Raw genomic sequence first — 22,840 nt, 5'->3', positions numbered from 1 at the left:
GGGCAGAGGAATCAAACTCGGGTCGGCCATGTTGCCTGCGTGCAAGGCAAACGCCCTACCTCTGTGCTATCGCTCCAGCCCTGATCAAAAAGAGATCTTTTTTGAAGTCTTATACTTTATGAAGAATATTGAAATGGACAAATATAAAACAATGAAAAAATATGAATCGTAAAGCTGTAGAAATAGTACAGCTGGAAGCGCACTTGCTTTGGTATGACTGACCCAGGTTCAATCCCAATATGCCATATTGTGTCCCAAGTTTTGCCAGGTGTGCTCCCTGAGAACTGAGAAAGAAATAAGTCTTGATCACCACTGAATCTGACCCCAAATCAGAAACAAAAAGACATGAACTGATTTAAGACATTTAAATAGTTAGAAATCTTGCAGTAGTAATATTGCAACTACTTTACTCCAGTTTAGTACTTAGCATCCTTCATTGTCCTATCATTCTTGTGAGATGTGATCACCCCTTGAATAGTTCTTTAAAAATACCCAAGAATATGTACATTGTTGTAGTATATCCTAATTAAAAATGTGGAATGCATTTTTTTTCCTTAAAAGTTTAACATACAACACACACACACACACACACACACACACACACACATCCAAACTTGTTAAAACAAAGAGTTATTATGGCATAGACATAGAATCCAAGTTGAAAGTTAAAGAACTCAAAAAAGAGTCTTATCTTTTTTTATTGGAATGGAAGAAAGGATAATGTCTTTTCTTCAACATATTTGGTAATTTGTTTTTTATGTTTATTCTTCTATCCTTACATGAGAGATCATTCTGCCACATTTTTTTCACATATTTAGTTTTATAGACTTTGCTACCTAAGTTTGCCTGTTAAATGACTGCTGGGAGAGTGACAATCAAATATCAAAATACTTAATTAAACTGAGATTGACCTAAGTCTTTTCATCAATCTAAAATCAACTAGGGAATGTGCCAGGTTAACTCAGAACTTTTAGAGAAAGCAATGCGATAAAAAACAAACAATGATAATAATAACTTCATAGAATCTTAAATGAAATGTAAATTTTTATAAAATTTCTATTTGATTTGAGTTTAGAGAAGAGAAAAGAAAACAACCTTGGACAAACCGGATGGTAAAAGCCTTATTATGCTTTGTGTCTTATTTTTGATCACAGTAGTGTGATCATCAAAATATTATTACTATTCAGTGGCTGAAACCAGCACTAAGAAAATCTTGGTGGTGAGCTTTATCTAGTTTTATAAATTTTATTTTGGGGGCCACATTCAGCTGTTTTCAAGGCTTACTTCTGGCTTTGTATTCAGGAATGACTGAAGATGATCCTCAGGAAATTGTATATGGTTGGTGCTGGGGATTGAACCCAGATGAGCTACATGCAAGGCAAGTGCCCAACCTACTCTAATGTCTCTCTCTCTTTTTTTTTTTTTATCTTTTATTGGTTTTTATTTTGTGAGGCAAAATAAAAACTCATGGCAAACTCCTGTCTCTGTGTTCAGTAATCACATATAAGGTGCTAGTGACTGAACCCACATCCACCATGCACAAGGCAAGTGCCTTAGCTGCTGTACAATCTCTCTAGGTCCTAACTATAAAAATATGGCCATTTCCTTGTTTATGAAAGGAAATACAAAGCAAAAAGTCTTCCTGATTAATGCTAGGACTATCCTTTATTCATCTGCATGTATCTACATGTGTCTTTATAAAAATTAAATCATTGTGTCATTGTCCTCCCATTGTTCATCAATTTGCTCGAGTGGGCCCAGTAACGTCTCCATTGTGAGACTTGTTGTTACTGTGTTTGGCATATCGAATACGTCATTGGTAGCTTACCAGGCTTTGCTGTGCCAGCAAGATACTCTCGGTAGCTTGCCGGGGTCTCCGAAAGGGATAGAGGAATCAAACTTGGCTCGGTAGCGTTGGCCGCGTGCAAGGCAAACACCCTACCGCTGTGCTATCGCTCCAGCCCTGCACATAGCCAACCCGGATCCAATTCCCAGCATCTCATATGTCCCCCGAGCACTACCAGAGGTAATTCCTGAATGCAGAGCCAGGAGTTACCCCTGAGCATCATGTGGTGTGACCCCAAAAGAAAAATAAATTAAAAATTAAATAAAAACTAAAAAATCTCACTTTAACCAAGTTTCTGTCAGTATCTTCTTTCCAGAAAATTTTGCAATTAGTATTAGGAATTTTTAATCAGTTTGGTTTTTACCATCAAGAAGAAATACAGTCACTTATTTCTTTTAAGCTGGCTTGTCCTCTTCCTTAAGAGAAAAATGTGTCATCTCTTTCTTAAAATTTTCTCTTCTTTTGTAACTATCTCACGGTGATTCAACTAAAAATTTTCTTTCCTCCACTCTATATTTGTCTAACAATTTCTAGCTCTCGTTGTTTAAAGAGATCAAATTTCCTTTGAGTTGTAGGCTTGATCCCTTTACTAATACTTTTCTTCCCATCACAGTCCTACAGTGTAACTGAGAACAATTTACACAGGATTGCTAAAGCAATTCATGCCTTTAGATCCTTTCCCACCCTTAGTGTTAATTTCACATTTTGGCCAACAGTTTGATTGCATTTGATCTTCATTTGGAGCTTAGATTTTCATAATAGTATCAACCTCATCCTTTGGTTGCTGAGACCATCTATGATTCATAGGCATATATATGTCTTTACCAAGCAAGCTTTAAGTTCAGAATCATCTTTTCCTCACAGCAAGTACTTTGTGGCACTTGAGCTCATTTGCTTCTCAGTCAGAACCATTTTAATACTTCAGAGTTCCTAATATTGTTGAAACTCCTCCCAGGACAGTCATTGTCTTATAAAAAAAATTGTCTTTTCTTCACAATGCACACTGTTACATGGGAAGTTAGAGGTTTCCTACAGCGGCATACTGAACTCCATACTCAGTCAATGGAGAGAATAAGCACAGCTTTATAATTTTACAGTTTGGGGACACTGTTCTGGACTTTTTCTTCCTAATGTAAAAATCGTGTTGCCAAATATGTCAAAATATTGAAAGTTCTTTATTGATACCTTTCTTAGACCTTGAGAATAGTTTCACAAATTTCAACAGATTTTCACTTTTAGTTTTAACCATGTCAGAAGTTTGGGTGAAAATTGGAATCTAAAATGGCCCTTAAGGAAACAGAATCACTACGTGAAAAAAAATCAAATTGGAACTGTATCTCACATCATTCACAAAAATAAATTCAAAGTGAATTAAAGGCCTTGAGATTAGACTAGAATCCACAAAATACATTGAGGTATAAACTGGCCTAACTCCCGAGATAATGGACCTCAGAAGTGTCCACAACAGGGAGCAGAGATAACAAAAACAAAAACAAACAAACAAGATTACATCAAATTAAAAAGCTTTTTCACAGTCAAAGAAACTGAAGGTAAAATAAAAAGACATCGTACTGGGCCAGAGTGATAGTACAGCTGATAAGGCATTTGCCTAGTGCACGACCTAATTGGGTTTGATCCTGGGCATCCCATATGCCCCCCAGTGAGCACCATTGAGCATAGTTGCTTAGTGCAGAACTTTCTCAGGTGTGGTCTCAAAATAAAATAAAACAAAGCAAGACATCTTACTGAATGGGAGAGAATGTTTGCACACAAAACAGCAGATAAAGTGCTAATATCCAAGATCTAAAATGAACTCACAAAGCTCAATGACAGTAACAAAGACCCAACTACAAATGGGTTGAGGAGATAAATAGACACTTCTCAATGAAGATGCAGATGGCCAATGGGCATATAAAAAAGTTTTTATGGTCACTTATTATTAGGGAAATGAGAAGAAAAACAACACTAAGAAAACTATCTACTTTACTAAATCTTCAAACCCTCTGTCTTCCCTTCTTATATTTTTGTGTGTTCATTTAAAAATGGGCTGGAGTGATAGCAGAGTGGTAGGGCATTTGCCTTGCACGCAGCCAACATGGCCAACCCGAGTTTGATTCCTCCGCCCCTCTCGGAGAGCCCGGCAAGCTGCCGAGAATATCTCGCCTACATGGCAGAGCCTGGCAAGCTACCCGTGACATACTCGATATGCCAAACACAGTAACAATAAGTTTCATGATGGAGACGTTACTGGGTCTGCTCGAGCAAATCGATGAACAACGGGAGGACCGTGACCGTGACCATTTAAAAATATAAATTTCAGCACTAGCAGTAAAGGACTATATTCATTCGTATCTCACACCAACAAGAATGGCATATTACCAAAAAGTTTGAAAACAGTTCTAGAGAAATTTGTTGATAAAAGAATCTTCATTCATTATTGGTTGGAATGCCATTATGTTTAACCTGAATGGAAAGTAATATGAGCTTTCTCAAAAATTAAGAATAGAATTCCCATATGACCCAAAGATACTTTTTGGCATCTACCCCCAGAATACTAAAATTTTAATTTGAAAGGGCATATGCACACTATGTTCATTGCATCACTTGGTAAAATAGCCAAGATATTGAAACAACTCAAATTACTAAGAATTGATGAATGGATCAAGAAATTATGGTATGTACTCACAATGGAATACCATAAAGCATTATAAAGGAGAAGATCGTGCAATTTGCTCTGTCATGGATGGAACTAGAGAGTATTATGCTGAGTGAAGTCAGTGAGAAAAAAAGGGATATATTTTGAATTATCTCTCTCATATTTGGACTTAACCATGCACAATACGGGAGCAACTAATGGCCATAGGCAACAAAACTGGAGAACTAGGGCGCAGAACTGGACTTTAGGACTTTGGTGGGAAGTGGTACTCTGGTGGTCAGTATGGTGTTGGAGTGAAGTGTACATGAAAACATCATTAACAGTATTGTAAGTACCTCAATCAACTGTCACTGTCACTGTCCTCCCATTATTCATCGATTTTCTCGAGCGGGCCCAATAATGTCTCCATCGTGAGACTTGTTGTTACCGTGTTTGGCATATTGAATACGTCATGGGTAGCTTGCAAGACTTTGCCGTGTGGGCAAGATACTCTCAGTAGCTTGCCAGGCTCTTCGAGAGGGGCGGAGGAATCGAACTCGGGTTGGTCAAGTTGGTTGCGTGCAAGGCAAACGCCCTACCCACTGTGCTATCTTTAAAAATATATTAAGATGTCCTTTAATCGGGAAGGTTCTAGGATGTTCATAGGTTCTTGAAAATCTCACAAATATTATTTCTAAGAGAACACTCAACCATACTGACCTTATTCACTGGTTAGAAAGAAAGGAAGAATGAAAGAAAGAAAGAAAGAAAGAAAGGAAGGAAGGAAGGAAGGAAAGAAAGAAAGAAAGAAAGAAAGAAAGAAAGAAAGAAAGAAAGAAAGAAAGAAAGAAAGGATGTTGGGACTTAGATGAATGGAAGGTAAGAATGAAAATATCTGAAATCTATCTGGAGTTTCTCCAATGACTAGTTATAAAACTGTAGCAATTTTTCTGTTAAGATAATTCTCTTTCTGAGGTAGTCTTGTGTCCTTGCAGTTAACTTGGTCTCTATAGACTAAAATAGGACACATAAGATTTCACAGATTTTTATGAAACTCTTAAGGTAAGAGTAAAAATTAATAGTGACAATGGGAAAATGCGGATTAATTATATGTAGTTATAGATACATAAAATACATCCAATGCATCAGTATATGGGCACAAATAGATATTTGATATATAAATATACATGATTTAAAAATGACATCATCCTTATTCAATATAGACCTGATTGGTCAGAACATCAGGAGATTGTGGTGCCCCCTGGTGGTCACTGAATAATCATAGATCTCTTTGACACCTAAAATTCCATACTGAGTTTGAAAAACTAAAAAAAAGAGTAATATGAAGCCATGAATGCATTTAAAGATGACCTAAATAATTTAAGCTGATTCGTCTTAAAAGTGCTGGTGATTTAGCATAATGACGCGTACATAATGGGTTAAAAGAACATTTGAGGGGAAAACTCTAAGTAAAATTAGATTACTGTATAGACATTACATAATTTTGTGTATAAGACATACAAATTAATGCTATATTTGGTATATATTTAATATTAGTAAATAATAAAAGTTAAATGACTTAACGCTTTTTGAGTATATAAGTGATTAGAAGATTTTCTAAAATCTTCTAAAATCAATACATTAGTCGTATTTAGTTGGACTTATAATTTTATATTATATATCAAATACATTAAATGTTATAATTTATATTATTTGAACTGTCTTAACAGAACAATTTCAGTAAATTAATTATACTTTAATTTTAAAAATAATTATAAATTAATTTTATAAATGTCGCTAATAATTTGATCTCACAAAAGTGAATAAACTTTAATAAAGATACAAAATAGAATCATGATATAATTCCTAAAGTCTGACTGATTACGTGGTCAGTTTTATCTGAAGCAAAGCAGAATAGGTTAAATTATTACTATTTTTATGTGCTTAACTTATGTACATTTTTTACATTGGACTGAAAATAAATATTTTATACACACTACATAAATCATGCTAATGTAAACACTTAAATGGTTTTCTTGCACAGTGGAAAGATTGTTTACATTTTGACTGAAATCACAAATAGAGAACGCAATTTTCTGTAATATCTATTAGCTGAGACACAATGTTTCTTTTCGGTTTATAATCAGTTTCTTCTGCACAGTACCTTTTCTAATTCAGTTTAAATTACCCCTTTTCTGTGATGAACTTGTACTTCACATTTACCAGCTGTAAATGCATTTAGACAGTAAGTGTAAAAGTTGTAGACTCAGAAACAAGTCTTAGATTTCATGTTTGTTAGTTAATTTGGCAGCCTTGGGTTTATAACATTCTAAAGTGTCAGATTATTCCTTTATTCTCTCAGTCCTGTCTACAACTACTACTTCTACTATACGCACATGGAATTTTATTTGAAAACTATGAAACTTTCCCTTAAAGTCACCTGATTTATCCCTAAGTAATAGTCACTCTTAAAACAAAAGATGATTTCCTGGGAATAAATAGAGAGGGAAATATTAGTATTAAAGATAGATAAAAGGATATGCCTGCTTTATCTTATTTGGGATGTCTGTCTTGAAATTATATATTTATTTTCATACATATATAATTATATGGGAATATTACTAATTAGATTAAAAATCACAGTGGAAAATTTGCATATCTTCCTTGTATCAGAAGAAAAACATTTTTTCTTTCTATGCTAAAGAACATTTTTTCTTTTTATGCTAAATCACCAGCACTTTTTGACAAGTATTTGAGAAGGGATGCTTGGAATAAAAATATTAAGATTTTCATCTTTTTCCTATTTAAAATTAACTAAATGTAAGAAGGCTACTCTATCAAGAATATTATACAATGAGTGTATCAAAAGCAAAATACAGTTTAGAATTTCTGCTCTGGCTCACAAGTGATAGCTATATACAGCCTTTGATATTATTTAAAAAATGTGATATTTTATCGTTTATTTTATATAGACACAATTGTTTAACTTTTATAACTTGCTTTAGATATAAAACACACAGTATATAGATATGAAGCTAAATAATTCATTTTAGTTATATTAAGAAAAAAATTGTTCTTTTTCTTCAATGGCTTCATAAATAGATTTACATACTTTACCATTAGTCAAGTATCATCTGATATCAATTTACACATTAAAATATATGCAGTAGAACAAATATTCTCTTTTTTGATTAAGTGATTTGCTTAATTTAAATGTCATAACTTCTTTACCAAAGTACTTAGAAAGAAAGCAGAGAAGATTGGCATACCTAAAATAATAATAATAATAATAATAATTAGTATCATTGTACAACTCTGCACATCTGCAGAGAAAACTGTCAGCGATCTAGCACATGTGCATTCAATGCGAAGTCTCTTGTCTCTAAAATAAAAGCAGGACTGCACATGCCCCTGAGTCTGAGAGCAAAGGAACACAATAAGAAGGGTTCCCTATGCCACCTACACTCATCAGACTGAAGAATGTTACTTCTTTGGTTTCCTGATTTAATGGAAAGGTATTTGTATTCACATCACTGAGTATTAGTCATTCAACGGATGAAAGGGATATTTTAAACTTTAAAGGCTACCTTGGTGTCATTGTAAGAAGTGGGGATGAAACCCTAGAGAAAGTGTTGAAATACTGGAGAATTATTTCAACTATTAGAGGTGGTTTAATATTTGTGAGTATGTAGTTTTTAGATTAATAGTCTTAAAGCCTATGTGTGAGGATTTATGTTTTTAATTCTAGTGTTTTACCTTACATTTTTTACTTGTAAAGCATCTGCTTGTGTAAATAACCACTTGATCTCTTCACAAATGCATTGTACATTTTTTCAAGGTTAATCGACTAAGCAGTTTATATTTTCTATGAATCCTTTAAAAGACCCTCAAGATACTTTTAGCTATAGTGTCTGAAATATTTAATAAGTATAATTTAATAGGTATAATAAGAACACATAACATTCAGGAGGGAAAAAACCCTTCAGCATCAGAGGTTAGAGGAGAAGGATATTTTCTTCCTCTGCTCTGCACAATTTCATCTAGACAAAAAAAACTGTAGAAGACAAGTTAGCATAAAATCTTACTTCTCTAAGAAATGTTGACTACAAATACTAGAAATGACCTAATTTACCTTATATTTCTATATAAAATATAAGAAAAGTTTGGAATATTAGGCAAGATTAAACTTTGTCCTTATGCAAAAAGAAAATCATAAATAACTAGAAAATTTTTGTTGTTGAAGAAGAAATAAAGGACAAGAAAAGTAAGATTATCAGAAACATGTCATCAATTTATTCTGTGTGACCTTTGAAATGGATCATTTGGCAATTAGGAGCTTAAAGTTATTCCTCTTATTAAATTACCCACCTTTTAAATTGTATTGTTTGAAACTGCCTAACGGTAAATAGATTTCTCTCTCTAGGATGGTCTCTATTCCTGGCTTATTCGTTGGATGGATTCAACTAGAAACGCTGGTTATTTTTTTTAATTCATAGTTTCCCTTTGGAAGAAAATTATTGACTAGTCACTAAAAAGTGGTCAATACATGTAAAAAGGTCTCGCCTTAGAATTTAATGCATGGTGGCATTCTCTAAAATTAAGTGTAATTTATACAGCAAAATGGGGCAGTGATCAAAGTGGGGCAATAAGGGGAAGAATTTCAGAAAATTTATAAACGTGTAAGAATAATGCTACAGAACCTTCTGAGGATTCTCTTAAGGTTCCAATTCGCCACTTAAGTATTGTGAAATGATAGGGCGGGGGATAAGAGAAGAGAGAACACAAAAGACTTCCTTTTTCCACTCCAGCTCTGTTTCTTTGGCCAGAGCTTGTTACAAACTCTTGGAAACATTTTTTAAACATAATACATTTGAGTACTTTCATTCTTCTAGAGATTCTGCAGAGTGAGGTCCAGAGAGAACTGCCATTGAAGTAACAGAAAAAGAGAAGTAGAACGCCTTCGCGATAGGAAAAAAGAATAAGAGAAAAGAAAGGAAGGAAGAAAGAAAGAAGTTACCCGACCCGCGAAGGTTGAGAGTAACAACAAAAAAAGTAAAAGGCAGTTACTTAAAGGCACAGCTCATTTCACAGTCCGGGCTCTGTGCACGGAAGCTGAGAGATGGCTTGCATCTCAGGTTTCTCAACGACCGCGAGGGGTACCGCTAGACTGTTGCACTCATACGAAACATTATTCTCGGATTTATTTTGCTCCAGGAAAGATGCCGCTACGAAAAGCACAGCGCTCACGACTGCACGCACCTCAGCTCCCTCTCCTCCTCTCCCCTCTCTCCGAGCATCCGGAGCTGGCCGGGAGCACAGAACCTGGAGGGAATCCTGGACCCGCAACCTGACTCCTCTCGTTACCGATTGGTCGGCAACCCGAACCCCGCCCCCACGACCGGGGCGGCTGTTTGGTCGGGACCCGCCCCCAGGCCCTGGGAATCGCTGTCTGGCAGGTCGGCCGCGCCTGCCACTCAGCCCGAGTGGCGTAGGCTCTAGGCCCGGAGCCCCGCCCCCTCCCCTAATTGATATTATTGGAGTGTGGAGCAAGCGGCCGGTCTGCAGTCGGAGACTTGCAGGCAGCAAATACGGTGCGAACAAACTGGAGGGGGAAAAAAAAAAATTAAAAAAGCTGAACGTGGAGCAGCCGGCCGGAGATCGAGAAGGGGAATCGATGCGAGGAGCGCAATACTAATTTAAAAAAAAATTTAAAACCAAAAAAATAATCCAAACCCAAACCCATCTCGGAGCAAACAGCATTTAAAAAGCTACCACTCAACTGAAAGCTAAAATAAAACCTGCTCATGCACCATGGTTTTTCAAACTCGGCACCCTTCATGGATTATTTTATGCTACATCTGGCTGCTCCGCTTTGCACACACCGGGGAGGCGCAGGCTGCAAAGGAAGGTAAGGAGATGGGAAAGCAAAGTTTGTTCTGACTTATTTATTTCGCTGTCTACCTGCACGTACCGGCTCGTCAGCGGGTCTGCCAGCCGCGCCTCTGGCGCCCGGCGACCCTCCCCTGCCGGTTCCCCGCCCCCTCGCCGCTCCGGCTGCTCCTGGAGGGCGGGCAGCTCGCGGGGTTGCTCCGAGCCGCTGCAGCCTCGCGCCCGGGGCTGTCCGCCCGACGGGAGAGAGATTTCTGGTGCGGGCTATTTGGAGGGCGTGAGCAGCAGCCGCGATCGCCGGGGTATGCGCGCGGGGGGCTGTCGGCGAGCTCCTTCTCGGGGAACCCGGCTGGGTTAGGTCTCTTCCTCGAGCCTTCTTCTCTCTCCTCCCATCGGTGTTCTCTAGTGGAGTAAGCTTTGGCCAGAGTTGGTGGGAGACCACGGGAGCGCAGCCCCTGGTGTCTGGGTCCGATCCTCGGTGTTTGCCCGAGTCCCGAGCCTTCCCCGAGGGGGCCTTGACTGGTAGGCGCTCGGATCGCTCGGGTTGCAAATGAAGTGCTCACTGCGTCGGAGGCGGCGGCGGAGGCCTGGGGTTGGCGCCCGGCAGCCCGCGCGGAACAATAACGCCGCCGAGGTGAAGTGGGAGAGCGGCGCGCGCCCCGCGGACTGGGGACCTGCCTTGCAGCGTGCGCTGCGCGCGGTGCTGGCGGCCGTAGGCACTGGGGCAGCCCAGCGGGTTTGGTCTGACCAGTGAGACAGGGGGCAGTCTGAGGCTGTGCAATAAAGATGCTGCCCGGGCGACCGCAAGACCCCAAACATCTGGCCCAGCGTCCAGCAGTTGAGGACTTCGTGCGGTCAGACCTCGAGAAAGACCTGGAGCCCGGGGCTAGCTCTGCGTGGGGGCAGCAGGCTACATTTGGGCAGCCGGATAAGCGTGTAGATGCACCCTGCACCCCCACCCCCATCTCCACCTCCCCCCCCCCCCTTTCTCCTTTGAACCATTGACAGAAGGTAAAATACCTTTTGGTGCCTGTAGTTGGAGCTGGGGAAAAATAAATCCTATCAATGGTAATGTCATGCTTCAGAGCAGTGTCACAATCAATCCTCCACCTCTCCGTCTTCCAGTCTGTAAATCTAAGGATGGTTTTCTCCTATTAAAAATCAGAATTAATAATTACTTGATTCTGGAGTGTAGAGGACTCTTTAACAGATTTAGGTCACGGTAGCGGTTGGGGGATGGTGCGCTGTTACATATCGCTTCTCACTTTATGAATTACTAAAAACTTAAAGATTTCAAAGTGTTGCATTTTTAGTTCCTTGGTACATTTTCCTTCTCTCGGCTCACAACCCAATCGACACTTTGTCCTATTCTTTGGTCCCTTTTGACCTTCTGATCCTAGTTTCCACATCAGCAACCTGTGTTGACGCTGTACCCATTCAGAGAAAACAGGATACCGAGGTGTCGGTTATGCATTTGCAGATGAAGCAGCAGCTGCTAGAAACACACACACACGCGCGCGCGCGCAGTAAAAATCACATTTCTACTCCTATTACGTTAACATCAGAGAACATTCTTTCCCGAAACCTTGCACCGATTACTCCGGAATTGCGGGACCTAAGGAAAAGTTTGCACAACCGCTGAGAGCCCCGCGCGCTAGCTGCAGCCGACCCGGGCAGGAGTTTGAGCTATAAATAACTGCCATCACTAGGGGGAGAGGTTTCTGCAGCCTGAGTATCTCGCTCTCGCTCTCCCTTCTCTTGCGGGTGCAAGATACGTGGAGAGGATTCTGATTCTCGGAGACTGAAATCTTGAAAGGCAAAAGTGAGAGGTTTAAAAAGTGAATGAAGGAGGCGAGAGCGCCTGGCTTTTTGCCCAGGGACACTTGCTGGGCGAGGAGGTGACCGATCGTTGCCTTTTCCGAGGGGTAAACAAGCCGAGAGGCTGCTTTCCTGCATCCTGGGGGGGAGCTTTGAGAACCCCAGACTTTTCAGTGATTTTTTTGGGGAGGGTGGGTGGTGAGAAGATGAGGGGCTCCTTTCCTCAGCTTTCCCCACCCCTGATCTCTCTGGGAGGTCAATCAGTTCCCGCTACGGCGGGCGCCTGATGAAAGTCGGAGCCTGATGCTTGCAGGCGAAGTGCAGCTGCTGCTTTTTCTCCCGATAAAAGCCGCCGCCAGATCCCTTAGAGAGACGCTTCCCGAAAGCTTCTCTCCTCCTCCCGGCTCCGAGTGGAGCTGGGGCGCCACCGGCTCCCTAGAGTCTCCAGGGCTGGAGGAGAAGGAGCTTCGGCGTGGCGGGCGCGCAGATCTGGCAGCCCCTGCCCCGCCCCGTCTGCGGCCCCGCCCCGGCCCCCGCCGCCCGCCGCCCGCAGCCGGTCGCTGCCCACGCGGCCGGAGGCTGGTTAGTCCCCGGCGTGCGATGAATGCATCTCGCTGCCAGCCCGGTGGGCGCGGTGGGGCTTAGAACCCCTGGTCCCGGGCCGGCGCGTCTCGGTCCTGGAGGGCCGCCCTGCTCCACTCCGCGGACTTAGGGGCAGGAGGATGGCACCGGATGCGCTCAGCGCTTGGCTGGGTTTCCGAGCAGTGGGCAGTGGGGAGGGGGACACACGGATCACATCAGAGGTTGCTGCTGATTCCAGGCTCAGGAGCGGGGCGTTTTGTTGTCGTGCGTTAGTTTCTCCCTGAACTTGTTTGCCATCACATCCCTGCTGGGTTCCCGACTCCCGCCCTATGTTGTGCTGAGGGGTGGCGAAATGGCAATAAAACAGTGATCGCTGTGGGAGCATTTCACTTACAAAAGGGCCTGAGAATGTCACTAGAAAATCCACTGCCCCGACATTGTCGCTTGAAAATCCACCGAATCTTGTCAGAAGGGAAGATGAATAAAAAGTATGACGATTGTTATATAATAAATCTCCAAAGGAGAGGACTTGCGACTCACATTGTTTCCTTGTGCTTTGTCTCTGTTGTTGACAACACGCACACACACACACACACACATACACACACACACACACAAACGCGGTCAAAGCATAACTTTATATAAATTTGAGTCCCACGACTTAATGGTGTTCCAAGTGTGAAACCAGTGCTTGCTATTTTAAAAGTGAGTTTTCTACTTATTTGACAGAGGGTCAAGTGTGTGTGACCACAGATTTGTGCCCTCATATTCACTGCAAGAGTCCTGCGTGTAAAAAGATTTTGCGAACAAAAGTCACTATTTATAGTCACAGAATTATCTTGTCTAGTGTAAAGTAATTGAGCCCATGATCAATTGTTCCTTTGTTTTGTTAGCATGGCAGATTTTCACAACCTTCCAAGTACATATTTTTTTCTTTAACAATTAATTAAAAGTTTGTAAAAGTACGTATTTTATTTAGGTCTAAATTTCAGTATTTTGCTAAATTTGGAGCGATGCCTATTACATCCCTAAAAATACATTCACTATCATTTCTGGATAAATTAATAGATTTGTTAACATGTTGTAGAGTCAGAAATGTATTTTAAACAGTAAAAACTCAAGTAACTCTGAAACCAGTTGATGCAGAGTGAATACCCTAAGAGGTAATTGCCCTAAGAAGCAATAAATATATCCAATTGAAAGTATGATATGCGTTGATATATATTACATCTGAATGCATCATATTGCATTAATAGCACCAATGACATTTATATAGAAATAAATTAATTGAATTATTGAGAGCACAGAAGTGGAATTCAACTGGTTTTAAATCAGGTTAAAGATTAAACATCATTTTGAGCATTAACTAATATTTTTACATATGTGGAAATTTAAAAAGTGGTAATACAATGAACAGATATTTGGCTAATACAAAATATGTCTTGAAAATAATATACTTATCATAGAATAGCTTAATGTAGTTTTTAGTAGTATTCATTTTATTCTAAAAAAAGGATACTATGTGGAAAGTAAAAATGAATTCCAAATATTTAAAGGTCCTAGGAAATACCTTTGTCAGAATATTAGGAGTTAATGGCTGAATGAAGCATAATATGGAAATAGTCAACCTTAAGTTTATGGTATTGTATTTGGCTAAGTTTGGAGGGTTGTAAGGTTCACAAAATTTTAATATATAATTGCTAAGAATTGATACATCCCATACTAAGTTTTTACCCTAACTTTCATTTTTTTTAATTTTAAGATTTTAATTTAAGAGGTATCAATTATAATGTTAGCATCTTAGAATCGTTTCTCCCTAAGAAAGTAGAATATACTTGTATAAGGTGGGTATTTGTACACATTCATTTGCATAAATAATTTCATAAAATCCAGTCTTGATAAGGTGTTTGAATTGCATTCACAATGTTGACAAATATGCTTAAATTTTCATGTAACATTTGAAAATAAACTTTCTTTTTTAGTACTACTGCTGGATTCTAAAGCACAACAAACAGAGTTGGAATGGATTTCCTCTCCACCCAATGGGGTAAGTCCTTATAAAAGTATAAACCTCAATTTTTGAAAGTAAGAAACAACCCCTGCATAGTGAAAAAAGCTTCATAATTAAGCTGTTTTGATTTAAAATATCCTATTGAATATTTTGTTGTAAAGACATTGTGTTATTTGGGAAATGAAGGGTTCTTACAGCTGGGGGAAATAAATAAGAAAATTCAACACACCATAATGTTTTAATCCTTATTATGAATAGAGCCATGCTTCAATTCCAGGCTATAAATGCTAATTGCAGGGAACATTCCTTTCACAAACTCACTTAAACCTCTTTAGTTACTTTATACTTCAGTATAATCACCAGGTAGGTTGTATATAGTTCTTTAAAACAGCATGTAATCTGTTTTCCTCTTAAAAAGTTTTAGCATCATTCTGAATATACTTTAAGAGAGATTCCAAAAATGTAATATATGCAGTATTTTGTAGAAAACTTTGAAAATGCTTGGAATCTCTAAATTTTTCTTATGTGCTACCTTTTGTTATTAATCAGTAGTAGTGCAGATATCATAGTAAGAATCTGGTATAACATATGACAGAAACTAATAGAAATTCATGAAAATATAAATTGAACCCTTAAAAATTTGACCACTATTTCTCATAGTTATATATGAGGAATAACATTATTTACTTGTATTTAGTTCAATTTCTATGTTTTTAGGTCTTATTTTCATTGTAAGGGTGAGTACTTCATCCCTTTATTAAGAAAGAGTGGTTATGATAAAAGAGAACAAACCCCTTTGTTACTTAAGTTAATCTTTGGAAGTAAAAAAATCATGATTCAAAGGGCTTGAAGTATAGAAGTCAAAATGTAAAAGGTGTAACACATTTTGAAAAAATAAAAATGAAGTCTGAAAGAAATTTTTGATTTTTCATAGAACATAAAATCAGTATGTCATGAACTTTAAGAAGGCAAAAACTGAACAATGCAAATCTATTTAAAATATTCAGTTTTTCCACTGAACATATGAGAGATTGGTAAAATCATTGTAGTTATCTCGCTTGTTCAGAATAAATTATGAAGAAGTGACAAATAGTTTACTAATTCAATGCAAAAAATATGTTGAATATGAGGAATAGCTGTCACATGTATCTTGAAAGTGGAGTACTTTTTATGAGTCAAATAATATACATTATAGGAAGACATTTACAATAAAAAATGAAACACCTTTCTTGCCAGTGACGGATGTAGCCCATTTTCTACCATCCATCAATTAAAGCAAAGAGAGATAGAGGGTGGTTTTTATCTCTAAGGAGAAGTAAACTGATATATGATTGTAGTATTTCACCCATGTAATCTATAAAATGATAAATTATAACTGTCTATGGTATCTTGAACTGAAATAGGCATTTTATCAGTCCAAAGTATCTTGAGTCAACTGTTAACCCTACATATCTGAAAGAATCAACAGATAATATTAGAAAATGATGATTGGTACTGTTTTCTTTATATGAAATGTATTTGTCCCTTGTGACTAAAAATATAATTTAGCGGTATTGATGTAATTTTCTATGAAATAATTTTATAAACCTACTATGAAAACACAATATCTGAAATAGGACTTCTTTCCCAATGGTGCCATTTGTGGGAATGATTGCAGTCTTTTAGAAAGTGAAATAATAAAATAAGAGTTGTGTTAAATGATCTTACGTGATCTCACTATTTGTTATTTATAGTCTTTGTCTTAAAATTTCTCCCTTAGGAATAAGTTGTTAAATAACAATTAGAGTTAACTTGAGCTTCATAGTTATTAAAACTGATTTTTCATACATATAACTAAACACTATAATTGTTATTGGTGTTAGAAAAAGTAATTCTTGAAATGTGCCCATTTATTATAATTTGCTTTCATTGTTTTTTAACTAGGAAATTTCTAAAAGTAAACATAAATCTTTGGAACTTTAGTTTTTGGTAAATATTATTATTACCCTTTTCACTTATTTTAGTCTAAAATCTACCTGTGCCAGTAGATTAATTTGTGTATATTTGACTCAGCTCCATTTAAACAGATAAGTAACTCATGGAGGAAAAGGGAAACTATGCACACCATTACCTAGCTACAACTTAAGTTGTGATTAAGAGAAGCTGGATATGACAATGGTTTCCTTGCTGCTTTTCAGCAATAGCTTTATATTTATCTGTATGTTATAAAATTTTAGCAAATATACAATAAAAGTAATTTTTGCATTGTAGTATATTGTTAATTTCTGGTAATATATTTTCCAAGAACTATTTTCAAAAGTAGGTGTTATTATGTTATAAATTATTTCAATAAATGGAATCCCATGTCAAGTTTTATGTATAAAATACTTTGCCAAGGATCTATTAGTTTATTTTTTACTTTTCAAAAAATTGAAACAATAGTTTAAATAGTGGATGCTATATGACTTTAGGTTTGAATACATATATAAATATATATTGCTCTGGAGGCGAATTCTTGTGGTACATTGCTCAGGGGCCCTTATTGGTGGTGGTGTGGGGCCAACATATGGTGCTGGGAATCAAAACTGGGCCTCCCACATTCCATGCAAAACATGAGTGTTTTGTATCATTTTCTAAGCTTGCCAAGATACATATATATATATATAGCATATTATATCGGCAAAGTGAATACAAGTAGATGAAGATTGCACTGTTTCCTTATAGAAAAGTAGTGGCATTTTATTTATTTATTTCTTTGATGCCACATCTATAGTCCTCAGGGGATACTTCCAGAATGACTCTTGGGGGTTGCTCCTTGTAGAAAGACCCTGAAGTTCTAGAAACAAACCTGGACCTCCAGAACTCAAATTGTTTCCTCTAGCCTGTTGAGGAATCACTCTGTCTTGAATTTTTTATATTTATAAAATTAATATAAAAAACATTATATTTTTGGTCTTCGAGTTTTTTTAGATGAAATGAATTTACTAATAAATTTTGTACATAATATCATACGTCGCTTCATGACCTTTAAAAGTAAATTCTTGTAAACTTCATTTTCCTTTTTATCTAACTACTATGAGTTCACCATGTAGTGTATGGGTGCAAATTTTCAAACATTTTAATTTTTCCTTGCAGAGATTTTCTTACTAAAATATGATATAGAATTTTAATTTGCAGAGTAGTTATGTGACTTATATACAGGATTATATACATCAGCACAATAGATAAATAACTCTGTGAACTACCAATACGGTATATCTTACTTTGAAGAGTTTATTAAAAAGTTTACATTCAAAATGTCAATTCATTATGTAATGGTTTGAAATTTCAGAATACTTTTGAAGTTTTTTTTTTTGTGTGTGTGTTTAGGTACTTTCTAGGTTCAGTGTTACCACCAAATATGTGTGTTATCAAAAATTCTGCCATGCACCCGTATACTGCGCATTAAATGGCAATTTAAGTAATTGTATTCTGCACTGTGGTTATCAAGGTATAATTTTAGTGGACCCTATAGGTATAAGCAAATATTTAAAAGGAAACAGTAATATGCAGCAAATGGATGTGAAACAAAATGTATTATTTGTGTGTTTATAAACAGTGCAAGCAACCAAAATGATGCTCTGCTTTCAAGAAGACGGATGATACTGGACCGAGAATCAGCTGGATTCTTAGGTTCCGTTTTTGTCCAGAGCAGGAACCTACCTAAGTCGTTCAAAGATACACACTTATGATAGATTGAAGATTACTCACTTGCAACAACAAAAAATTATATATAGTTTTTCGGTATGACTGATGATCTTTATTAAATTTTGCAGTGGGAAGAAATTAGTGGTTTGGATGAGAACTATACCCCGATCAGAACGTACCAGGTGTGCCAGGTCATGGAGCCCAACCAAAACAACTGGCTGCGGACTAACTGGATTTCGAAAGGGAATGCACAAAGGATTTTTGTAGAATTGAAATTTACCTTGAGGGATTGTAACAGTCTTCCTGGAGTACTGGGAACTTGCAAGGAAACTTTTAATTTGTACTATTATGAAACAGACTACGACACTGGCAGGAATATAAGAGAAAACCTCTATGTAAAAATAGACACCATTGCTGCCGATGAAAGTTTTACCCAAGGTGACCTCGGTGAAAGAAAGATGAAGCTGAACACTGAGGTGAGAGAGATTGGACCTTTGTCCAAAAAGGGATTCTATCTTGCCTTTCAGGATGTAGGGGCTTGTATAGCTTTGGTTTCTGTCAAAGTGTACTACAAGAAGTGCTGGTCCATTATTGAGAACTTAGCTATCTTTCCAGATACAGTGACTGGTTCAGAATTTTCCTCTTTAGTGGAGGTTCGAGGGACATGTGTCAGCAGTGCTGAAGAAGAAGCAGAAAACTCACCCAGGATGCACTGCAGTGCCGAAGGAGAGTGGTTAGTGCCCATTGGAAAATGTATCTGCAAAGCAGGATACCAGCAAAAAGGGGACACATGTGAACGTAAGTAATATGCACCATTAAAATTCTCATTTACATTTTTATTTCAGTATCAGATATTTTAAGTAATAATTCTTTGAACAAGTGAGTATGCTCTGTACCAGTAGTTTTATACAGATGTTAAGTAAAGTCACTGTTGGATTATCAGAGATTACCCACAGTGATATCTGCATTAAGTATGCAGTAAATATTGTTGATAATGACATTTGTTATTAAAATATAATTTGCCTTATTCTTCTTATAGAAATCAACAGATGCACACTAGGTTATGAGACATAAAAGTGGAAATTGAACAGTGGGTTTTATTAATTGGGATTTATTTCTATGAGATACCTCTCGATTTTTTATTGTTTTGGTTGGTGTGTAACAGAAAAGAGAAGGTTAAAGAATTTGATAAGAATTTTACATACAGGAAGAGCTACAATACATTTGCACACTTATAAAATTGTTTTATGTAAGTATTAAAACATTGGTGTATAATTGTTAAATCTTAGCAGTTACTTCTACCAAAGTTGTTTTTCTTCTCTTAAGTCATAAAGTGAGTATTTTTCTTAAAAATCATGGTATATTGTGCCAGATTTTTGTTAAAGTGATCAAAGTCAAGTATTCATTACCACACTGTAGCAACTGAATATTTTGTTTGCTTTGAATCAAAAAAGTATATGAATTAGTTAGCTTTTTCCTTTGTTTTATAAAATTGGATTTTCTTTTACACTGCATTCTGTTGTCATGACTGAGAACATTTTATATTGAATAATTGACAAGTATTGACCAATATGTTTCTCTTTAAAACGGCATCATAGTACATCCTCAATCTGGGGTCTCCTGCATCTTAAGTTGTAAGGTGTAATTACTTTCTTTAACTGGGAATTTTTATCTCTCTTTCAGAGAATCCCACTTTCTCTTTGAATCAATTGCTTTCTCTCTCTCTCTTTCTCTCTCTCTCTCTCTCTCTCTCTCTCTCCTGGGAAAATAAAAAAATAATAACAAAACTACATTGCTTGGAATTTAAAGTTAGAGATATTTTGTTTGTAGATATCCCGAGTACTATCTTTAAAGTAAATATCTTTTAACTTATAACTTAAAAATATAATGTATGCTCAAAAAAAAAAAAACAATCTTACAGTCTTACACATCCTTTCTGCTGAATCAGGGGCACAAATTTAATATATGTAAGCCGTGTTTAATTTAGAGGGGCGAGAATCAGTAATTATTAAGTAGTATTTCCAATAATTTATTATGTGTGGATACCTCTGTGATGTGCTTTACCTATAAAACTTCATTCAGTGAGGAACAAATCATTGTCAGCTATTTTTCAGAATAGAAAACTGGAGCTATCATTGGTAATCACTTACTTGTAGTTATTTCAGTAATATTTGACTTAACTTGGAATATAAAATCTGGGCATTTCTTTTAGAACCTGGGCTTTTAATATTATTTCCCTTGTTTCGGATCACAAAGCGAGGTGAATCCTAGTAAACATTATTCTGATTCATTGCTGAAATTAAATACTTTGCTTATAGTGGCTTGATATATAAATTATGCAACTCCCCAAGAAATTCTCATTCTGTTATAATTTTAAAGAATAATAATAATTAAAAATATTTGGATTTGTGCTATCATGTGTTTGTAGCGGTAGCTGCATACAATAATTTAGGTTCTGGAAACTGGCCATCCTAAATTGAGATGGGCTATAAGTATAAACTACTCACTGGATTTCAAAGGCTTAGTATGAAAAAAGATAAATGTATCACATATTGTTATTAAGTTTTGTATATTGCCTACATATTAAGTAATCACATCTTATTTTTTGTTCAGCTTAATAACATGTTAAAATGCATTTGAATTTTTTTTTTACCATTTTACTTCAGCTGTTAGAAATCTCAGAATTACGTATGTAGCTCAGCTATTTCTAGATGCAATAACAGAATAACTGAGCGAATACATTTCCTAGTTGAAGAACTGAATACTTCACATACATGGTCTCAGTCATTCTCTGTTATATAATGTCCACTATAGCCCAACTTTCCATTTTTATCTACCACATAGCTAACATTGTAAAGTGAACTTGGAGCAAAACAAATGGAGATGATACAGGTTCACATCCTAAGATTAGTTTAGCAGCCTCTTGTGATAAACCATGAAGGAGCTTGGTCTGTTTACCCACTGTCATCTCCTTATGTCCCTTATTGACCTTATTTGTTAGTGAGTAGAAAATTCTGTAAGATCCATATTTATGTAAATCAAAAGTTAGTGATTCATTTCTGCTAGTAGGTAGAATGCTATTTCATTGGGCAAGTATAGAAATATCTTCTGTTAACTCGTACGTTCAGAGAGAAGAAGATGATGTCAATTACTGAAAACTAATGGAGGACTCAATAATATCAACTCCAAGAAAAATTTCAGAAATGCTATTACTCTTATTGAAGAAGCAGCCAGTTTCAGTAGTAATAAGAGTACAATTTTAAAAATCACATATGAAATACAGAATTAAATCTATCTCAGATAAGAATGATAAATAGAATTAAAGGTCCTATTCTTTTAGGATTTAAAGATCTTTCAGAAAATCATAGTACATTTAGTTTCACTTTTTGTATTTCAAATGTTTTACATATATGTCAGGAAAGCAAAAAGAACTGTTTGAGTCCTAAATCTCTAAGTATAGAATTTAATAAGAAAAGTGATCTTTAACGGCAGAAAAGAGATATATTTATCATGACAGAAAGACTCTGATTTTTCCCAAATGAGCAAAATTATCCCTCTGTATGTGACACTATTAAATTTATTCACTTTCATTTACTTTGGTTTCAAGAAGTGGAACCACATTTGAGTACCAGAATTGTCACCCGCAAACACTAAAGTAGTTTAAAGTTAAATTGCTTCACTATTATCTGTGGTAATTCTGTGTAGGAATGGATGGAATCAGGTATTAGTAGAAAGATTTGTTAAGAGAACAAAGTGATTAAAGGAATTAAGATGATTCTTCACAGTTCTACTGAAAAAGTGTATGTGTATTCTCCAGCAAGTCAAGTAAACTGTTCATCGTATAGCTTTCTTAATTTTTCACCTTGGTGATGTTGACAAAGGAATTAAATACCTTATACTTAACTATGGCATTATGTTCATTTGCAAAAACACTTTCCTCTTTGGCATAATTCCAACCCAGTGCTGTGAGAGTACTTGCCTCTGGAATTGATCCAGGCCTGCCTTTATAGTATTTATCCTGTTTCCTTTCAGTGATCCTGTTAAAGAGTTTGAAAACAAATTCTAGACCCATATTGAGGAAAACTGAAGTGTTTGGGAGAGGATACTAGTGATTCCCTAGTCAAATGATGCTGAATAGCCACTTAAAGGCAGTGTTTCGGGGCATTCATTGTGTTGTTTGTAGAGTATAATATGAAATATGAACAACTGTGAATGCTGATCATAGTTTCTATCAATTAGTAGAGGAGCGTATTTTTCTTTTCATAATTTTGAAAAAAGAAATCTCTCAATTTAAAAGCCACATGTTTCTTAACTACTAATAAATGTAGGTCTTCAGGTTCTTAGTGTGAACTTATGAAGCCAGTTTTAAAATCATTTAAATATAGAATTCTAA

At 36.7% G+C, this 22,840-nt stretch overlaps 1 protein-coding gene across 5 annotated transcripts in view; it reads left to right on the top strand.

The window, feature by feature from the left end:
* Nucleotides 1–10,008: 10,008 nt before the first annotated feature.
* The window catches only part of EPHA7 (EPH receptor A7), a 180,207-nt gene continuing 167,375 nt past the window's right edge, over nt 10,009–22,840 (top strand). For 4 of the 5 annotated variants that reach the window (XM_056125477.1, XM_056125476.1, XM_056125475.1 and 1 more), the window contains exons 1-3: nt 10,009–10,389; nt 14,753–14,817; nt 18,576–19,245. In XM_056125477.1, coding sequence (XP_055981452.1) covers nt 10,293–10,389; nt 14,753–14,817; nt 18,576–19,245 — 832 coding nt within the window. In that variant the 5' untranslated portion in view covers nt 10,009–10,292. The remainder of the gene's footprint in view (nt 10,390–14,752; nt 14,818–18,575; nt 19,246–22,840) is intronic. The other variant, XM_056125478.1, reaches the window with a different exon arrangement.

This window comes from Sorex fumeus, unplaced genomic scaffold (genome assembly GCF_029834395.1).
Source record: "Sorex fumeus unplaced genomic scaffold, SorFum_2.1 ptg000054l, whole genome shotgun sequence".
Classification (NCBI taxonomy): domain Eukaryota; kingdom Metazoa; phylum Chordata; class Mammalia; order Eulipotyphla; family Soricidae; genus Sorex; species Sorex fumeus.
Note: the sequence above shows the minus strand (reverse complement) of the source record. Positions and strands in the feature narration are given on the sequence as shown.